Genomic DNA, 16,663 nt, shown 5'->3' with positions numbered 1-16,663 from the left:
CAAAGTGTGACCCAGAACAGCGCAACACGATGTAACAATACGCCATCATGCATATATCATATAGGATATATCATACGATGGTGCAATGTATTGTCACATACTACATGTAAAATACATTGTATCGTCCGTGGAATCATCCCATAGGTCGTGCAGCACATCCAAAGGGATGATCCAATGAATGACAGCCGGGAAAGATGGATCACGGGTACACACTATGCAACGTGCACAAAATATTGTTCCGATCTGCGTGAGAACGATATATCATATGATATATATTGTACTATAGTGTGTACCCGGCTTTACACATTTCTAAAGCTAAACATATGCAAGTATTATGAATTGTGCTACAGTCAGGAAGGATATAACAGAAAGTATACAGTAGTGTGTTTTGGTAGAAATTTTCAATAAACACATGGGTTTAATTTTAAAAGCAGCAAAATAAAAACAACCTCTTATTTATGTTCCTGCTTTTATGCACCAGATATTGTACTGAAAGTATTTTTAGAGCCTTAAAAGCTCTTGAATGGCAGAAAAGAATAAAAGGCAGCTACAAATACCTCTGTCAAAGGCTACAGGCTGCGCATAGACAATGGGCCTACTCAGAGTAATAAGCACGGCCTCTCTCCCCGTTGAGCCACCAATCTCCTCCTGGAACGCATTACGCAAGCCAATGCGGGTTTTAAAATAAGCAACCTGATGAAAATCTGATCCAGCCTCTTCATAAACCTGCATGGGTCACAGCAGAATGCAAACACTTAGGAGAACACAAATAAGGCACAGTGCAATAAAATCCAAAGAAAGAAATAAACACAGAATCTTAAATATTAATTGAACACTCATACTGTACAAGTAAACCACAGGTTCGGCATTTAATACCGGCGGATCCCAACTACGGATGCGGTAGAGTTGCATTGCTGCTGACATACCAAACAGTACCTCTTAGTACAGCAGGTCCCGCAAGACTCTGCTAGTGTCAGATGTCTTTTTTGCGGAAAGTGCATCTTATTAACAATGCGATGCGACTAGGATGCACCAGAACACTACGCTGAGTAATTTGATATATGACACTTGTATATGTGACACTTGTATGCGGTCGCAGCTTTTTCCCATGTGCAGTTCAGTTGTGCTTCTTACACACAGATATACAAGTGTTGCATATAAAATTATCAGCACAGTCCTTTTTAGCATCCTAGTCGCATTGCGTTGCGACTAAGACATATTTTTCAGCAAAAAAAAAAACGCAAGACACGATGGGGGGAATTCAAATGTTTGAAAAGTCGGTTGGGCTGTCTTTTTTCCTATTTATTAGAAAGGAAAAAACAGACACCCAACTGACTTTTCAAGCAATTGAATATCCCCCTTAGAGTTGCATGGGACCTGGCGGCTCACTTATGCCAGTCATCCCGCGCTGAGCGGCGTTATTGAGGCTAAATGTATGAGGACACATGTGTATGCATAAAATCCTCTTAAAGTTAGTCTGGAAAAATCTAGAGACACGTAAAAACTCTAGGTGCTCTTCACCTTCTGATAACATTAACTGATTTATTTCTGCAAAAGGCCCAGTATCTTTCAATGTAAGACACTGCTTTATCGGTTTAGTTTCATTATGTGCTCTTCAGCAATGTATATATATGCTCATGCAGGTTGCTAATCTTCCTGCGAATAAAAAAAGTTAGATTTGTTTTTATTATTTGTTAAAGTGTGAAAAATAATACAACTATGGATTTCAAACTAATATATTTATTTTATAAACATAGTTGACACTTTGCAATAAAAGTTTAAACAATGAAATGCTACAAATTTTTGGAGTTCAGCTTTAATTACAAACTTGGTGGGAGTTACAGATTTTTTTTTTTTAAACAAAAATTTGTAAACTTCTTGCTTTGGGTAAGACCTAATTAAATTCACATATTCTAACCTGATGTTTTACAATTTGTCCAAGTGCCAAGTTCAAGTCAACCTGACATTTTCCAAAAAGCTTCAGATAACTACTGCTTCCAGGCATGGCTTTTGTCTGAATCCGATTTGACAACTCAAGCTCAATAAGGCCAGTCTCAAACCTGACTGCTCTCATGGATGGAGTTGTAGCTGTCACTTGGATACCCTAAAAAGTAAAAAAAATAATAAATAAAAAATACGCAGTTTAAAATAAGAATTTACTTACCGATAATTCTATTTCTCATAGTCCGTAGTGGATGCTGGGGACTCCGAAAGGACCATGGGGAATAGCGGCTCCGCAGGAGACTGGGCACAAAAGTAAAAAGCTTTAGGACTACCTGGTGTGCACTGGCTCCTCCCCCTATGACCCTCCTCCAAGCCTCAGTTAGGATACTGTGCCCGGACGAGCGTACACAATAAGGAAGGATTTTGAATCCCGGGTAAGACTCATACCAGCCACACCAATCACACCGTACAACTTGTGATCTGAACCCAGTTAACAGCATGATAACAGAAGGAGCCTCTGAAAAGATGGCTCACAACAACAATAACCTGATTTTTGTAACAATAACTATGTACAAGTAATGCAGACAATCCGCACTTGGGATGGGCGCCCAGCATCCACTACGGACTATGAGAAATAGAATTATCGGTAAGTAAATTCTTATTTTCTCTAACGTCCTAGTGGATGCTGGGGACTCCGAAAGGACCATGGGGATTATACCAAAGCTCCCAAACGGGCGGGAGAGTGCGGATGACTCTGCAGCACCGAATGAGAGAACTCCAGGTCCTCCTCAGCCAGGGTATCAAATTTGTAGAATTTAGCAAACGTGTTTGCCCCTGACCAAGTAGCTGCTCGGCAAAGTTGTAAAGCCGAGACCCCTCGGGCAGCCGCCCAAGATGAGCCCACTTTCCGTGTGGAATGGGCTTTTACAGATTTTGGCTGTGGCAGGCCTGCCACAGAATGTGCAAGCTGAATTGTACTACAAATCCAACGAGCAATCGTCTGCTTAGAAGCAGGAGCACCCAGCTTGTTGGGTGCATACAGGATAAACAGCGAGTCAGATTTTCTGACTCCAGCCGTCCTGGAAACATATATTTTCAGGGCCCTGACTACGTCCAGCAACTTGGAATCCTCCAAGTCCCTAGTAGCCGCAGGCACCACAATAGGCTGGTTTAAGTGAAAAGCTGAAACCACCTTAGGGAGAAATTGAGGACGAGTCCTCAATTCTGCCCTGTCCGTATGAAAAATTAAGTAAGGGCTTTTATAGGATAAAGCCGCCAATTCTGAAACACGCCTGGCTGAAGCCAGGGCTAACAGCATTACAACTTTCCATGTGAGATATTTTAAGTCCACAGTGGTGAGTGGTTCAAACCAATGTGATTTTAGGAATCCCAAAACTACATTGAGATCCCAAGGTGCCACTGGAGGCACAAAAGGAGGCTGTATATGCAGTACTCCCTTGACAAACGTCTGAACTTCAGGAACAGAAGCTAGTTCTTTTTGGAAGAATATTGACAGGGCCGAAATTTGAACCTTAATGGACCCTAATTTGAGGCCCATAGACAGTCCTGTTTGCAGGAAATGCAGGAATCGACCCAGTTGAAATTCCTCTGTAGGGGCCTTCCTGGCCTCGCACCACGCAACATATTTACGCCAAATACGGTGATAATGTTGTACGGTTACATCCTTCCTGGCTTTGATCAGGGTAGGGATGACTTCATCCGGAATGCCTTTTTCCTTCAGGATCCGGCGTTCAACCGCCATGCCGTCAAACGCAGCCGCGGTAAGTCTTGGAACAGACATGGTCCCTGCTGGAGCAGGTCCTTTCTTAGAGGTAGAGGCCACGGGTCTTCCGTGAGCATCTCTTGAATTTCCGGGTACCAAGTCCTTCTTGGCCAATCCGGAGCCACGAGTATAGTCTTTACTCCTCTCCTTCTTATGATTCTCAGTACTTTTGGTATGAGAGGAAGAGGAGGGAACACATACACTGACTGGTACACCCACGGTGTTACCAGAGCGTCCACAGCTATTGCCTGAGGGTCCCTTGACCTGGCGCAATATCTGTCCAGTTTTTTGTTGAGGCGGGACGCCATCATGTCCACCTTTGGTTTTTCCCAACGGTTCACAATCATGTGGAAGACTTCTGGGTGAAGTCCCCACTCCCCCGGGTGAAGATCGTGTCTGCTGAGGAAGTCTGCTTCCCAGTTGTCCACTCCCGGAATGAACACTGCTGACAGTGCTATCACATGATTTTCCGCCCAGCGAAGAATCCTTGCCACTTCCGTCATTGCCCTCCTGCTTCTTGTGCCGCCCTGTCTGTTTACGTGGGCGACTGCCGTGATGTTGTCCGACTGGATCAACACCGGCTGACCCTGAAGCAGAGGTCTTGCCTGACTTAGGGCATTGTAAATGGCCCTTAGTTCCAGGATATTTATGTGAAGTGACGTTTCCATGCTTGACCACAAGCCCTGGAAATTTCTTCCCTGTGTGACTGCTCCCCAGCCTCTCAGGCTGGCATCCGTGGTCACCAGGACCCAATCCTGAATGCCGAATCTGCGGCCCTCTAGGAGATGAGCACTCTGTAACCACCACAGGAGAGACACCCTTGTCCTTGAAGACAGGGTTATCCGCTGATGCATTTGAAGATGCGATCCGGACCATTTGTCCAGCAGATCCCACTGAAAAGTTCTTGCGTGGAATCTGCCGAATGGAATCGCTTCATAAGAAGCCACCATCTTTCCCCGGACCCTTGTGCATTGATGTACTGACACTTGGCCTGGTCTTAGGAGGTTCCTGACTAGGTCGGATAACTCCCTGGCTTTCTCTTCCGGGAGAAACACCTTTTTCTGTACTGTGTCCAGAATCATTCCTAGGAACAGCAGACGTGTCGTCGGAATCAGCTGCGATTTTGGAATATTTAGAATCCATCCGTGCTGTCGCACTTGAGATAGTGCTACTCCGACCTCTAACTGTTCCCTGGACCTTGCCCTTATCAGGAGATCGTCCAAGTAAGGGATAATTAAGACGCCTTTTCTTCGAAGAAGAATCATCATTTCGGCCATTACCTTGGTAAAGACCCGGGGTGCCGTGGACAATCCAAACGGCAGCGTCTGAAACTGATAGTGACAGTTCTGTACCAAAAACCTGAGGTACCCTTGGTGAGAAGGGCAAATTGGGACATGGAGGTAAGCATCCTTGATGTCCAGAGACACCATATAGTCCCCTTCTTCCAGGTTCGCTATCACTGCTCTGAGTGACTCCATCTTGAACTTGAACCTTTTTATGTAAGTGTTCAAGGATTTCAGATTTAAAATGGGTCTCACCGAGCCGTCCGGCTTCGGTACCACAAACAGCGTGGAATAATACCCCTTTCCCTGTTGTAGGAGGGGTACCTTGATTATCACTTGCTGGGAATACAGCTTGTGAATGGCTTCCAATACCGCCTCCCTGTCGGGGAGAGACGTTGGTAAAGCCGACTTCAGGAACCGGCGAGGGGGAGACGCCTCGAATTCCAATTTGTACCCCTGAGATACTACCTGCCGGATCCAGGGGTCCACTTGCGAGTGAGCCCACTGCGCGCTGAAATTCTTGAGACGGGCCCCCACCGTGCCTGAGTCCGCTTGTAAGGCCCCAGCGTCATGCTGAGGACTTGGCAGAAGCGGGGGAGGGCTTCTGTTCGTGGGAAGAGGCTGTTTGCTGCAGTCTTTTTCCCCTTCCTCTGCCCCGGGGCAGATATGAGTGGCCTTTTGCCCGCTTGTCCTTATGGGGACGAAAGGACTGAGCCTGAAAAGACGGTATCTTTTTCTGCTGCGAGGTGACTTGGGGTAAAAAGATGGATTTCCCAGCCGTTGCCACCAGGTCCGATAGACCGACCCCAAATAACTCCTCCCCTTTATACGGCAATACTTCCATATGCCGTTTGGAATCCGCATCACCTGACCACTGTCGCGTCCATAACCCTCTTCTGGCAGAAATGGACATCGCACTTACTCTTGATGCCAGAGTGCAAATATCCCTCTGTGCATCACGCATATATAGAAATGCATCCTTTAAATGCTCTATAGTCAATAATATATTGTCCCTGTCCAGGGTATCAATATTTTCAGTCAGGGAATCCGACCAAGCCACCCCAGCACTGCACATCCAGGCTGAGGCGATTGCTGGTCGCAGTATAATACCAGTATGTGTGTATATACTTTTTAGGATATTTTCCAGCTTCCTATCAGCTGGTTCCTTGAGGGCGGCCGTATCAGGAGACGGTAACGCCACTTGTTTTGATAAGCGTGTGAGCGCCTTATCCACTCTAGGGGGTGTTTCCCAACGCGCCCTAACCTCTGGCGGGAAAGGGTATAATGCCAATAATTATTTAGAAATTAGCAGTTTTTTATCAGGGAAACCCACGCTTCATCACACACCTCATTTAATTCATCTGATTCAGGAAAAACTACGGGTAGTTTTTTCACACCCCACATAATACCCTTTTTTGTGGTACTTGTAGTATCAGAAATGTTCAAAACCTCCTTCATTGCCGTGATCATGTAACGTGTGGCCCTACTGGAAAATACGTTTGTATCCTCACCGTCGACACTGGAGTCAGTGTCCGTGTCAGTGTCTGTATCGACCTGAGGTAACGGGCGTTTTATAGCCCCTGACTGTGTTTGAGACGCCTGTACAGGTATTAACTGATTTGCCGGCTGTCTCATGTCGTCAACAGTCTTTTGTAAAGTGCCGACACTATCACGTAATTCTTTCCATAAGACCATCCAGTCAGGTGTCGACTCCCTAGGGGGTGACATCACTAACACAGGCAATTGCTCCGCCTCCACATCATTTTCCTCCTCATACATGTCGACACAGCGTACCGACACACAGCACACACACAGGGAATGCTCTGATAGAGGACAGGATCCGACTAGCCCTTTGGGGAGACAGAGGGAGAGTTTGCCAGCACACACCAGAGCGCTATATATATACAGGGATAACCTTATATAAGTGTTTTTCCCTTATATAGCTGCTGTATATATTAATATGCCAATTTAGTGCCCCCCCCTCTCTTGTTTTACCCTGTTTCTGTAGTGCAGGACTGCAGGGGAGAGTCAGGGAGCCTTCCTCCAACGGAGCTGTGAGGAAAAAATGGCGCCAGTGTGCTGAGGAGATAGGCTCCGCCCCTTTCTCGGCGGCCTTTCTCCCGCTTTTTAATGGAAAAATTGGCAGGGGTTAAATGCATCCATATAGCCCAGGAGCTATATGTGATGTATTTTTTGCCAAACAAAGGTTTTTTATTGCGTCTCAGGGCGCCCCCCCCAGCGCCCTGCACCCTCAGTGACCGGAGTGTGAAGTGTGCTGAGAGCAATGGCGCACAGCTGCGGTGCTGTGCGCTACCTTATTGAAGACAGGACGTCTTCTGCCGCCGATTTTCCGGACCTCTTCACTCTTCTGGCTCTGTAAGGGGGCCGGCGGCGCGGCTCCGGGACCCATCCATGGCTGGGCCTGTGATCGTCCCTCTGGAGCTATTGTCCAGTAGCCTAAGAAGCCCAATCCACTCTGCACGCAGGTGAGTTCGCTTCTTCTCCCCTTAGTCCCTCGGTGCAGTGAGCCTGTTGCCAGCAGGTCTCACTGAAAATAAAAAACCTACTTTAAACTTTTACACTAAGCAGCTCAGGAGAGCCCCTTAGCCTGCACCCGTCTCGTTCGGGCACAAAAATCTAACTGAGGCTTGGAGGAGGGTCATAGGGGGAGGAGCCAGTGCACACCAGGTAGTCCTAAATCTTTTTACTTTTGTGCCCAGTCTCCTGCGGAGCCGCTATTCCCCATGGTCCTTTCGGAGTCCCCAGCATCCACTAGGACGTTAGAGAAATATACAATTCTGCAACAACACTTCTAGTCCTGACAGAATTACAAAAGTAAATGCAGTTGCAGGACAAGGTTCTAGTGCTAACGTTTGCATATTTCTAGTACAGTTAACCCATCAGGCATAATCCCCTATATAAATATATATACATATTTCTAGTACAGATAACCCATCAGGCATAACCCCCTATATAAATATATATACATAGTTCTAGTACAGATAACCCATCAGGCATAACCCCCTATATAAATATATATATACATAGTTCTAGTACAGATAACCCATCAGGCATAACTCCCTATATAAATATATATACATAGTTCTAGTATAGATAACCCATCAGACATAATCCCCTATATAAATATATATACATATTTCTAGTACAGATAACCCATCAGGCATAACCCCCTATATAAGTATATATACATAGTTCTAGTATAGATAACCCATCAGGCATAACCCCCTATATAAGCATATATACATAGTTCTAGCATAGATAACCCATCAGGCATAACCCCCTATATAAGTATATATACACGTATTTCTAGTACAGATAACCCATCAGGCATAACCCCCTATATAAGTATATATACATATTTCTAGTACAGATAACCCATCAGGCATAACCCCCTATATAAGTATATATATATACATATTTCTAGTACAGATAACCCATCAGGCATAACCCCCTATATAAGTATATATACATAGCTCTAGTACTGATAACCCATCAGGCATAACCCCCTATATAAGTATATATACATAGTTCTAGTATAGATAACCCATCAGGCATAACCCCCTATATAAGTATATATACATAGTTCTAGTATAGATAACCCATCAGGCATAACCCCCTATATAAGCATATATACATAGTTCTAGCATAGATAACCCATCAGACATAATCCTCTATATAAATACATATACATATTTCTAGTACAGAAAACCCATCAGGCATAATCCCCTATATAAATATATATACATATTTCTAGTACTGATAACCCATCAGGCATAACCCCCTATATAAGTATATATACATATTTCTAGTACAGATAACCCATCAGGCATAACCCCCTATATAAGTATATATACATAGTTCTAGTATAGATAACCCATCAGGCATAACCCCCTATATAAGTATATATATATATATATATATATATATATATATATATATATATACATATTTCTAGTACAGCTAACCCATCAGGCATAACCCCCTATACATAGTTCTAGTACTGATAACCCATCAGGCATAACCCCCTATATAAGTATATATACATATTTCTAGTACAGATAACCCATCAGGCATAACCCCCTATATAAGTATATATATACATATTTCTAGTACAGATAACCCATCAGACATAACCCCCTATATAAGTATATATACATAGTTCTAGTACTGATAACCCATCAGGCATAACCCCCTATATAAGTATATATACATAGTTCTAGTACGGATAACCCATCAGGCATAACCCCCTATATAAGTATATATATATATATATATATATATATATATATATATATACATACACATATGTCTAGTACAGATAACCCATCAGGCATAACCCCCTATATAAGTATATATACATAGTTCTAGTACTGATAACCCATCAGGCATAACCCCCTATATAAGTTATACATAGTTCTAGTACTGATAACCCATCAGGCATAACCCCCTATATAAGTATATATATATACATATTTCTAGTACAGATAACCCATCAGGCATAACCCCCTATATAAGTATATATATATACATATTTCTAGTACAGATAACCCATCAGGCATAACCCCCTATATAAGCATATATACATACAGTAGTTCTAGTACTGATAACCCATCAGGCATAACCCCCTATGTAAGTATATATACATATTTCTAGTACAGATAACCCATCAGGCATAACCCCCTATGTAAGTATATATACATAGTTCTAGTATAGATAACCCATCAGGCATAACCCCCTATATAAGATATAGATAACCCATCAGGCATAACCCCCTATATAAGTATATATATATATATATATATATATATATATATATACATAGTTCTAGTATAGATAACCCATCAGGCATAACCCCCTATATAAGCATATATACATAGTTCTAGCATAGATAACCCATCAGGCATAACCCCCTATATGCAAAAATTAATAGAGGCGCTCATGAAAAAAACACACACCAGATTTGCACAGGTTCAATAACCACCAAGGAATCAAATATATTAATAAAAAGTATATATATTTATTAATGACAGTACTCTAATATGAATAAAAATACTAATATATAATAAATAATTCATAAGTACTATTCCTTATGACTTCACTTCATTTGTCAAATACAGAAGTTTAAAAAACACATGAATTGTCTAAGCTTTGATTGTTATACTTAGTATCATTGAGATTTCACTGAACTAGATAATATGTAACAGAGTGTTGCAGTCCTTTTAGTGACGCTGTTGCCACAGCTGCTAGATGTAATTCCTGAGCATATCACTGGAACTGCACAAAATAAGAATTGCCAGCATGAAGTATTTGTATAATAACCCAGATACATATTTCTAGTATAGATAACCCATCAGGCATAACCCCCCATATAAGTATATATACATAGTTCTAGTATAGATAACCCATCAGGCATAACCCCCTATATAAGTATATATATATATTTCTAGTACAGATAACCCATCAGTCATAACCCCCTATATAAGTATATATACATATTTCTAGTACAGATAACCCATCAGGCATAACCCCCTATATAAGTATATATATACTGTCAGCGTCCGAAGTTTTACCGGTACGCTATGGCCGCGGGGCTGGCTTCCTTGGCGTTGTGCGGGCAGCGGCAGAGGTGGGCTGCTGCGCCGGATCCGTGGGCAGCAGTAGCGGCGGTGAGGGGGTCCGCTCGTGGCGGCGGGACGCCGCTACAGCGGGTCGCTCTTGCTGAACCGTTGCTTGGAGACCAGGGGCAGTGAGCAATGTGGCTTTGCAAAAAGGTCTGCATTACTGGGCGCCGCCATGTTGGAGACCAAGTTTTAAGCATAGTTCCTGTTTCCTGTTTCTTCCAGCCAATCCAGGGGAAGCTCTCCCTATAAAAGGGGGCTGGTTTAGGACAGGGATGCCAGTGCTTCAAGTTACAACCCTGTTGTAGGTGCTTTAGCCTGTGCTCCCAGGATTCCTGCTGTATCTTGGTTCCTCCTGATCCTCCTTGGTCGGTTCTCTGTTGCTGCTGCAGCCCTGCCGTTTCTTGCCTGCTACTGCCTGTGGAAGCGCTCCTGGAAAACCCGGTCCAGTAAGACTCTTTGCGCACAGTCGGCCCCGGGTCTTCTGCCTCGTCTTTCAAGCCACACTCCACAGATCTCCTTCACCAGCCACGCCTTTGTACCACTGACCACAGCCTGCAGATTATTATCTTCAAGCCTCGTTTTCCAAATCACAGTCCTCGTCTCCAGCCACGTGTTCAACTACCATCCACAGTTCCACAGTTCATCATCTACAGTCTCGTCTTTCGAATCACAGTCCGCAGTTCTTCACCTCCAGCCACGTCTTTAACCATTGTGCTTCAGCCTCGGTTCTCTACCTCAGCCCTGTACATAATAAATACTTTCCATTGACTCTCAAACCTCGCCTACGTTCTTCATTGCTCCGTGTCCCATGCGAAGGAACTATATCCAGCCCCCTCATCTGGTTCATTCACAGCCTGCTACCTCCTCGGGCAAATCTCAGCTGCCGGATCCTCAAACCCTGCCAGACGTGACAGTAAGCACTGGCCAAATGGATTCGACGGGTGATCAGGCCTCAGGAGGGGATTCAACTGCAGATATCTGGTCTCGCTTAAGTAAGCAGGAGGCCACACAATCTCAAATCGTGCAGTTCATGCAGAGTATGTCCGAACGTCTCGATTCTCTCTGTGTTGCCATGACGGCCCCTCAAGTATCTACAGCTGCTCCCACATTGGCACTTCCGGTCCCGCTTCCTCCTGTACCAGTACCACTTCCACGTTTGCATTTGCCACCTCCCAGTAAACTTGATGGGAATCCAAAACAATGCCGCGGGTTTCTTAACCAGTGCGAAATCCAGTTCGAACTACAGTCGGCCAACTTCCCATCAGCACGAACCAAAAGTAGCCTATATAATTTCTTTACTTACCGGGCAAGCGTTGGAATGGGCTTCACCTTTGTGGGAGAGGATGGATCCCATCTTATCTAACTATCCAGAATTCATGGCCACCTTTCGAAGAATCTTCGACGAACCGGGCAGGACTTCTGCCGCCTCATTGGAGATCCTGCGCCTGCGTCAGGGCACGCGTACGGTCAGTCAGTATGTGATCCAGTTTCGCACCCTTTCCTCAGAACTGAACTGGAACGAGGTGGCTCTCATTGCAGCTTTCTGGAGCGGTCTCTCCGAAAAGATCAAAGATGACCTCGCAACTCAGGACGTACCTGATAAGTTGGATAAACTAATTTCTTTATGCAATAAGTTAGATCTGAGGTACAGAGAACGCTGTATGGAGAGGTTGCGGTCAGATCGCCCTAAGCCTAGAGTTGTTCTTCCACCAATACCATCATCACCAACTGTGGAAGAACCCATGCAGATTAATCGCTCCCACCTCTCCAATGAAGAACGTCAGAGACGGCGACAAGGGAACCTCTGCCTGTATTGTGGTGCATCTGATCACTTTGTTAAAACTTGCAGTCTACGTCCGGGAAACGCCCGCTCCTAGTTTGTGCTGGAGAGGTCAAGCTAGGAGAATTCTCAGAATTACATACCAAGAAAGAGTCTGTCCTGTTAACCCAATTGGAGCTCCCTTCTTCTTCTCTTCTCATTCCTGCACTACTCGACTCCGGAGCCGCCGAAAGCTTCATTACGTCAGCTCTGGTCAAACGATCTGGAATACAAACGGTTCCTTTGGATCGTACCATTTGTTACCGCAGTGGATGGAAGTTATATCCCAGAGGGTATTATATCCTTTCGTACTATTCCTCTCAAGATGAAGGTCGGAGTTCTCCATTCAGAGGAAATCTCTTTCCTTGTAATTCCTAAAGCCTCTCATGAACTAATCCTAGGGTTTCCATGGTTAATCAGACATAATCCCCACATTGATTGGCAAACTATGGATGTTCTCTCTTTGGGACAAGACTGCTTTCAGAACTGTTTACCTTCAGTTAGACCTCTCTGTTCTTCCAACCCTTCCAGCCTTCCTGTGGAGTACCAATCTTTTCAAGATGTTTTCAGTAAGCATGGGGCGGACACCTTGCCTCCGCATTGTACTTGGGATTGTCCCATTGAGCTAGTACCCGGTAAGACTCCTCCCCGAGGTCGAATTTACCCTCTCTCACTTCCCGAGACACAGGCCATGTCGGAGTATATACGGGAGAACTTGGAGAAAGGGTTCATCAGGTCTTCCACATCTCCGGCCGGAGCAGGGTTTTTCTTCGTCAAAAAGAAGGATGGGGTGTTGCGGCCCTGTATTGACTATAGAGGTCTCAACGACATAACAATTAAGAACAGATATCCGTTACCTCTGATTCCAGAACTGTTCGACCGTGTTAAAGGAGCTACTGTATTTACTAAGTTGGACTTACGGGGGGCCTACAATCTTATACGTATTCGCCCAGGGGACGAATGGAAGACGGCATTTAATACCCGCGACGGCCATTACGAATACCTGGTAATGCCTTTTGGCCTATGTAACGCCCCAGCCGTCTTTCAAGAGTTCGTTAACGAAATCTTCAGAGATCTCCTCTATGACTGCTTGGTAGTGTATCTGGATGACATCCTCATTTTTTCTAGGGACCTGAAGACCCACCGGGAACAAGTCAAAGAAGTGTTAACTCGTTTACGAAGGAATCAGTTATTCTGTAAATTAGAGAAGTGCACCTTTGAAGTACCCACGATTCCATTCCTTGGTTACATTCTTTCAGGGCAGAGGTTACAGATGGACCCCGCTAAAGTCCAAGCGATTCAGGATTGGGCACTTCCAGCTACCCTTAAAGGAATTCAACGTTTCCTGGGGTTTGCTAACTTCTACCGAAGATTCATTCAAAATTATTCTTGTCATAGCTCCTATAACCGCATTAACTAGGAAGGGAGCTGATCCTGTCAAGTGGTCTCCGGAGGCTTTTTTTTCTTTAAAGGAGGCCTTCATGACTGCTCCAGTTCTTCGACAACCCGATCTCAGCTGTCCGTTCTTGGTGGAGGTTGATGCCTCCTACTGTAGGAGTAGGAGCAGTATTATCCCAGCTTTTCGTGGACAAGAAGGTCCATCCTTGTTCGTTCTTCTTGCGAAGATTCTCCCCCGCTGAACAGAATTACGCTATTGGGGAACAGGAATTAATGGCAATTAAGTTGGCCTTTGAAGAGTGGAGGTATTTGTTGGAGGGAGCTCAGCATCCAATTTCGGTGACCACGGATCATAAGAACCTCCTGTATCTACAGTCAGCCCGATGTCTGAACCCACGCCAAGCAAGATGGGCACTCTTCTTTACCCGTTTTAATTTTAAACTCAGTTACCGACCAGGTTCCCTCAACAAAAAGGCAGATGCATTATCTCGCTCCCTAAGTTCAGAAGAACCCTCTGACCATTCAAAAGAGCAATTTATCCTGGAATCCACCTCTTTTTCTGCAACTAATACCTCTCCACTTCCTCCTCCAGGGAAGATCTTCGTTGCACCAAATCTTCGCAAAAAACTTCTTACATGGGCTCACTCCTCCTCCTTTATGGGCCATGCGGGCGGTCATAAGACACTTAAATTCATTCAGCGCTCCTACTGGTGGCCTCATCTCAGGACTGACGTTCAGGAATTCGTAGCTGCCTGTCCAAAATGTGCCCAGCATAAAAGTCCCAAAGGTTAACCAGCCGGGTTACTCCATCCTTTGCCGGTACCACTAAGACCATGGACGCATATTTCTATGGACTTTATTACAGATTTACCTATGTCTGGTGGGCGGAACACCGTATGGGTCATAGTTGACCGATTCTCTAAAATGGCACACTTTGTTCCTCTGGCTAATCTTCCATCTGCATCCCAGTTGGCAAAATTGTTTATAGCAGAGATCTTTCGACTCCATGGTCTACCCCAGGAGATCGTGTCTGATAGAGGTCCTCAATTTGTGGCCAGGTTTTGGAGATCCCTATGTTCTGCTCTTGGCGTGAAATTAAACTTCTCCTCAGGATATCATCCTCAAACGGATGGTCAAACAGAGAGAGTGAACCAGGATCTGGAGACTTTTCTGCGTTTATTCATGTCCTCCTCACAGGACGACTGGCTGGACTTCCTCCCATTTGCAGAATTTGCCCATAACAATCTTTATCACTCTGCCACAAAATCTTCTCCATTCTTCATTAATTATGGTTACCATCCAAGAGTTCCTGACTTCCAACTTCTGCCTACGCTCGAGGTTCCGGCCGCAGAGTCAACACTTCGTCAATTTACTGAAGCCTGGAAACAAGTTCACAAGACTTTACTCAAGACATCCAAGAGATATAAGACCTATGCAGATCTGAAACGAAAAGCTGTACCAAGCCTTAAGGTAGGAGATCGTGTTTGGGTTTCCACACGTAACCGAAGATTAAAGGTTCCTACAAAAAAGTTTGCTCCCAGATTTATTGGGCCTTACCCAATCGAAAGAGTGTTGAATCCCGTGGCTTACAAAGTGCAATTACCTCCGCAGTTAAAAATTCCTAATGCATTTCATATTTCTCTCTTAAAACCACTGGTACTTAATCGGTTCAGAGCCGCTCTGCCTAAATCACCCAAGATCCAATCAGCACATGGAGATGAATTTGAGATTCACAAGATCCTCGATTCTCGCAGACGTTATGGTCGCATCCAGTACCTTGTTGATTGGAAGGGGTATGGGCCAGAGGAGAGATCTTGGGTAGATGCAGAGGATGTCCATGCTCCAAGACTTCTTCGGACATTTCATGCCAAGTTTCCAACTAAACCACATAGGTGTCCAGAGTCCACCCGCAAAGGGGGGGTAATGTCAGCGTCCGGAGTCTTACCGGTACGCTGGGGCCGCGGGGCTGGCTTCCTTGGCGTTGTGCGGGCAGCGGCGGAGGTGGGCTGCTGCGCCGGATCCGTGAGCAGCAGTAGCGGCGGTGAGGGGGTCCGCTCCTACAGCGGGTTGCTCTTGCTGAACCGTTGCTTGGAGACCAGGGGCAGTGAGCAATGTGGCTTTGCAAAAAGGTCTGCATTACTGGGCGCCGCCATGTTGAAGACCAAGTTTTAAGCATAGTTCCTGTTTCTTCCAGCCAATCCGGGGGAAGCTCTCCCTATAAAAGGGGGCTGGTTTAGGACAGGGATGCCAGTGCTTCAAGTTACAACCCTGTTGTAGGTGCTTTAGCCTGTGCTCCCAGGATTCCTGCTGTATCTTGGTTCCTCCTGATCCTGCTTGGTCGGTTATCTGTTGCTGCTGCAGCCCTGCCGTTTCTTGCCTGCTACTGCCTGTGGAAGCGCTCCTGGAAAACCCGGTCCAGTAAGACTCTTTGGGCACAGTCGGCCCCGGGTCTTCTGCCTCGTCTTTCAAGCCACACTCCACAGATCTCCTTCACCAGCCATGCCTTTGTACCACTGACCACAGCCTGCAGATTATTATCTTCAAGCCTCGTTTTCCAAACCACAGTCCTTGTCTCCAGCCACGTTTTCAACTACCATCCACAGTTCATCATCTATAGTCTCGTCTTTCGAATCACAGTCCGCAGTTCTTCACCTCCAGCCACGTCTTTAACCATTGTGCTTCAGCCTCGGTTCTCTACCTCAGCCCTGTACATAATAAATACTTTCCATTGACTCTCAAACCTTGCCTACGTTCTTCATTGCTCCGTGTCCCATGCGAAGGAACTATATCCAGC

General features: G+C 45.1%; 1 protein-coding gene across 12 annotated transcripts in view; it reads right to left on the bottom strand.

Annotated features, from left to right (window-relative positions):
• Positions 1-16,663, bottom strand: part of BLTP1 (bridge-like lipid transfer protein family member 1) — a 705,550-nt gene that overhangs the window by 177,826 nt on the left and 511,061 nt on the right. For all 12 annotated transcript variants that reach the window (XM_063920260.1, XM_063920265.1, XM_063920266.1 and 9 more), the window contains 2 exons: positions 1,919-2,104; positions 558-726 (listed from right to left, as the gene is read on the bottom strand). In XM_063920260.1, coding sequence (XP_063776330.1) covers positions 558-726; positions 1,919-2,104 — 355 coding nt within the window. The remainder of the gene's footprint in view (positions 1-557; positions 727-1,918; positions 2,105-16,663) is intronic.

This window comes from Pseudophryne corroboree, chromosome 1 (assembly GCF_028390025.1).
Source record: "Pseudophryne corroboree isolate aPseCor3 chromosome 1, aPseCor3.hap2, whole genome shotgun sequence".
Lineage (NCBI taxonomy): Eukaryota > Metazoa > Chordata > Amphibia > Anura > Myobatrachidae > Pseudophryne > Pseudophryne corroboree.
This window is presented reverse-complemented; position numbering and strand designations above follow the sequence as displayed.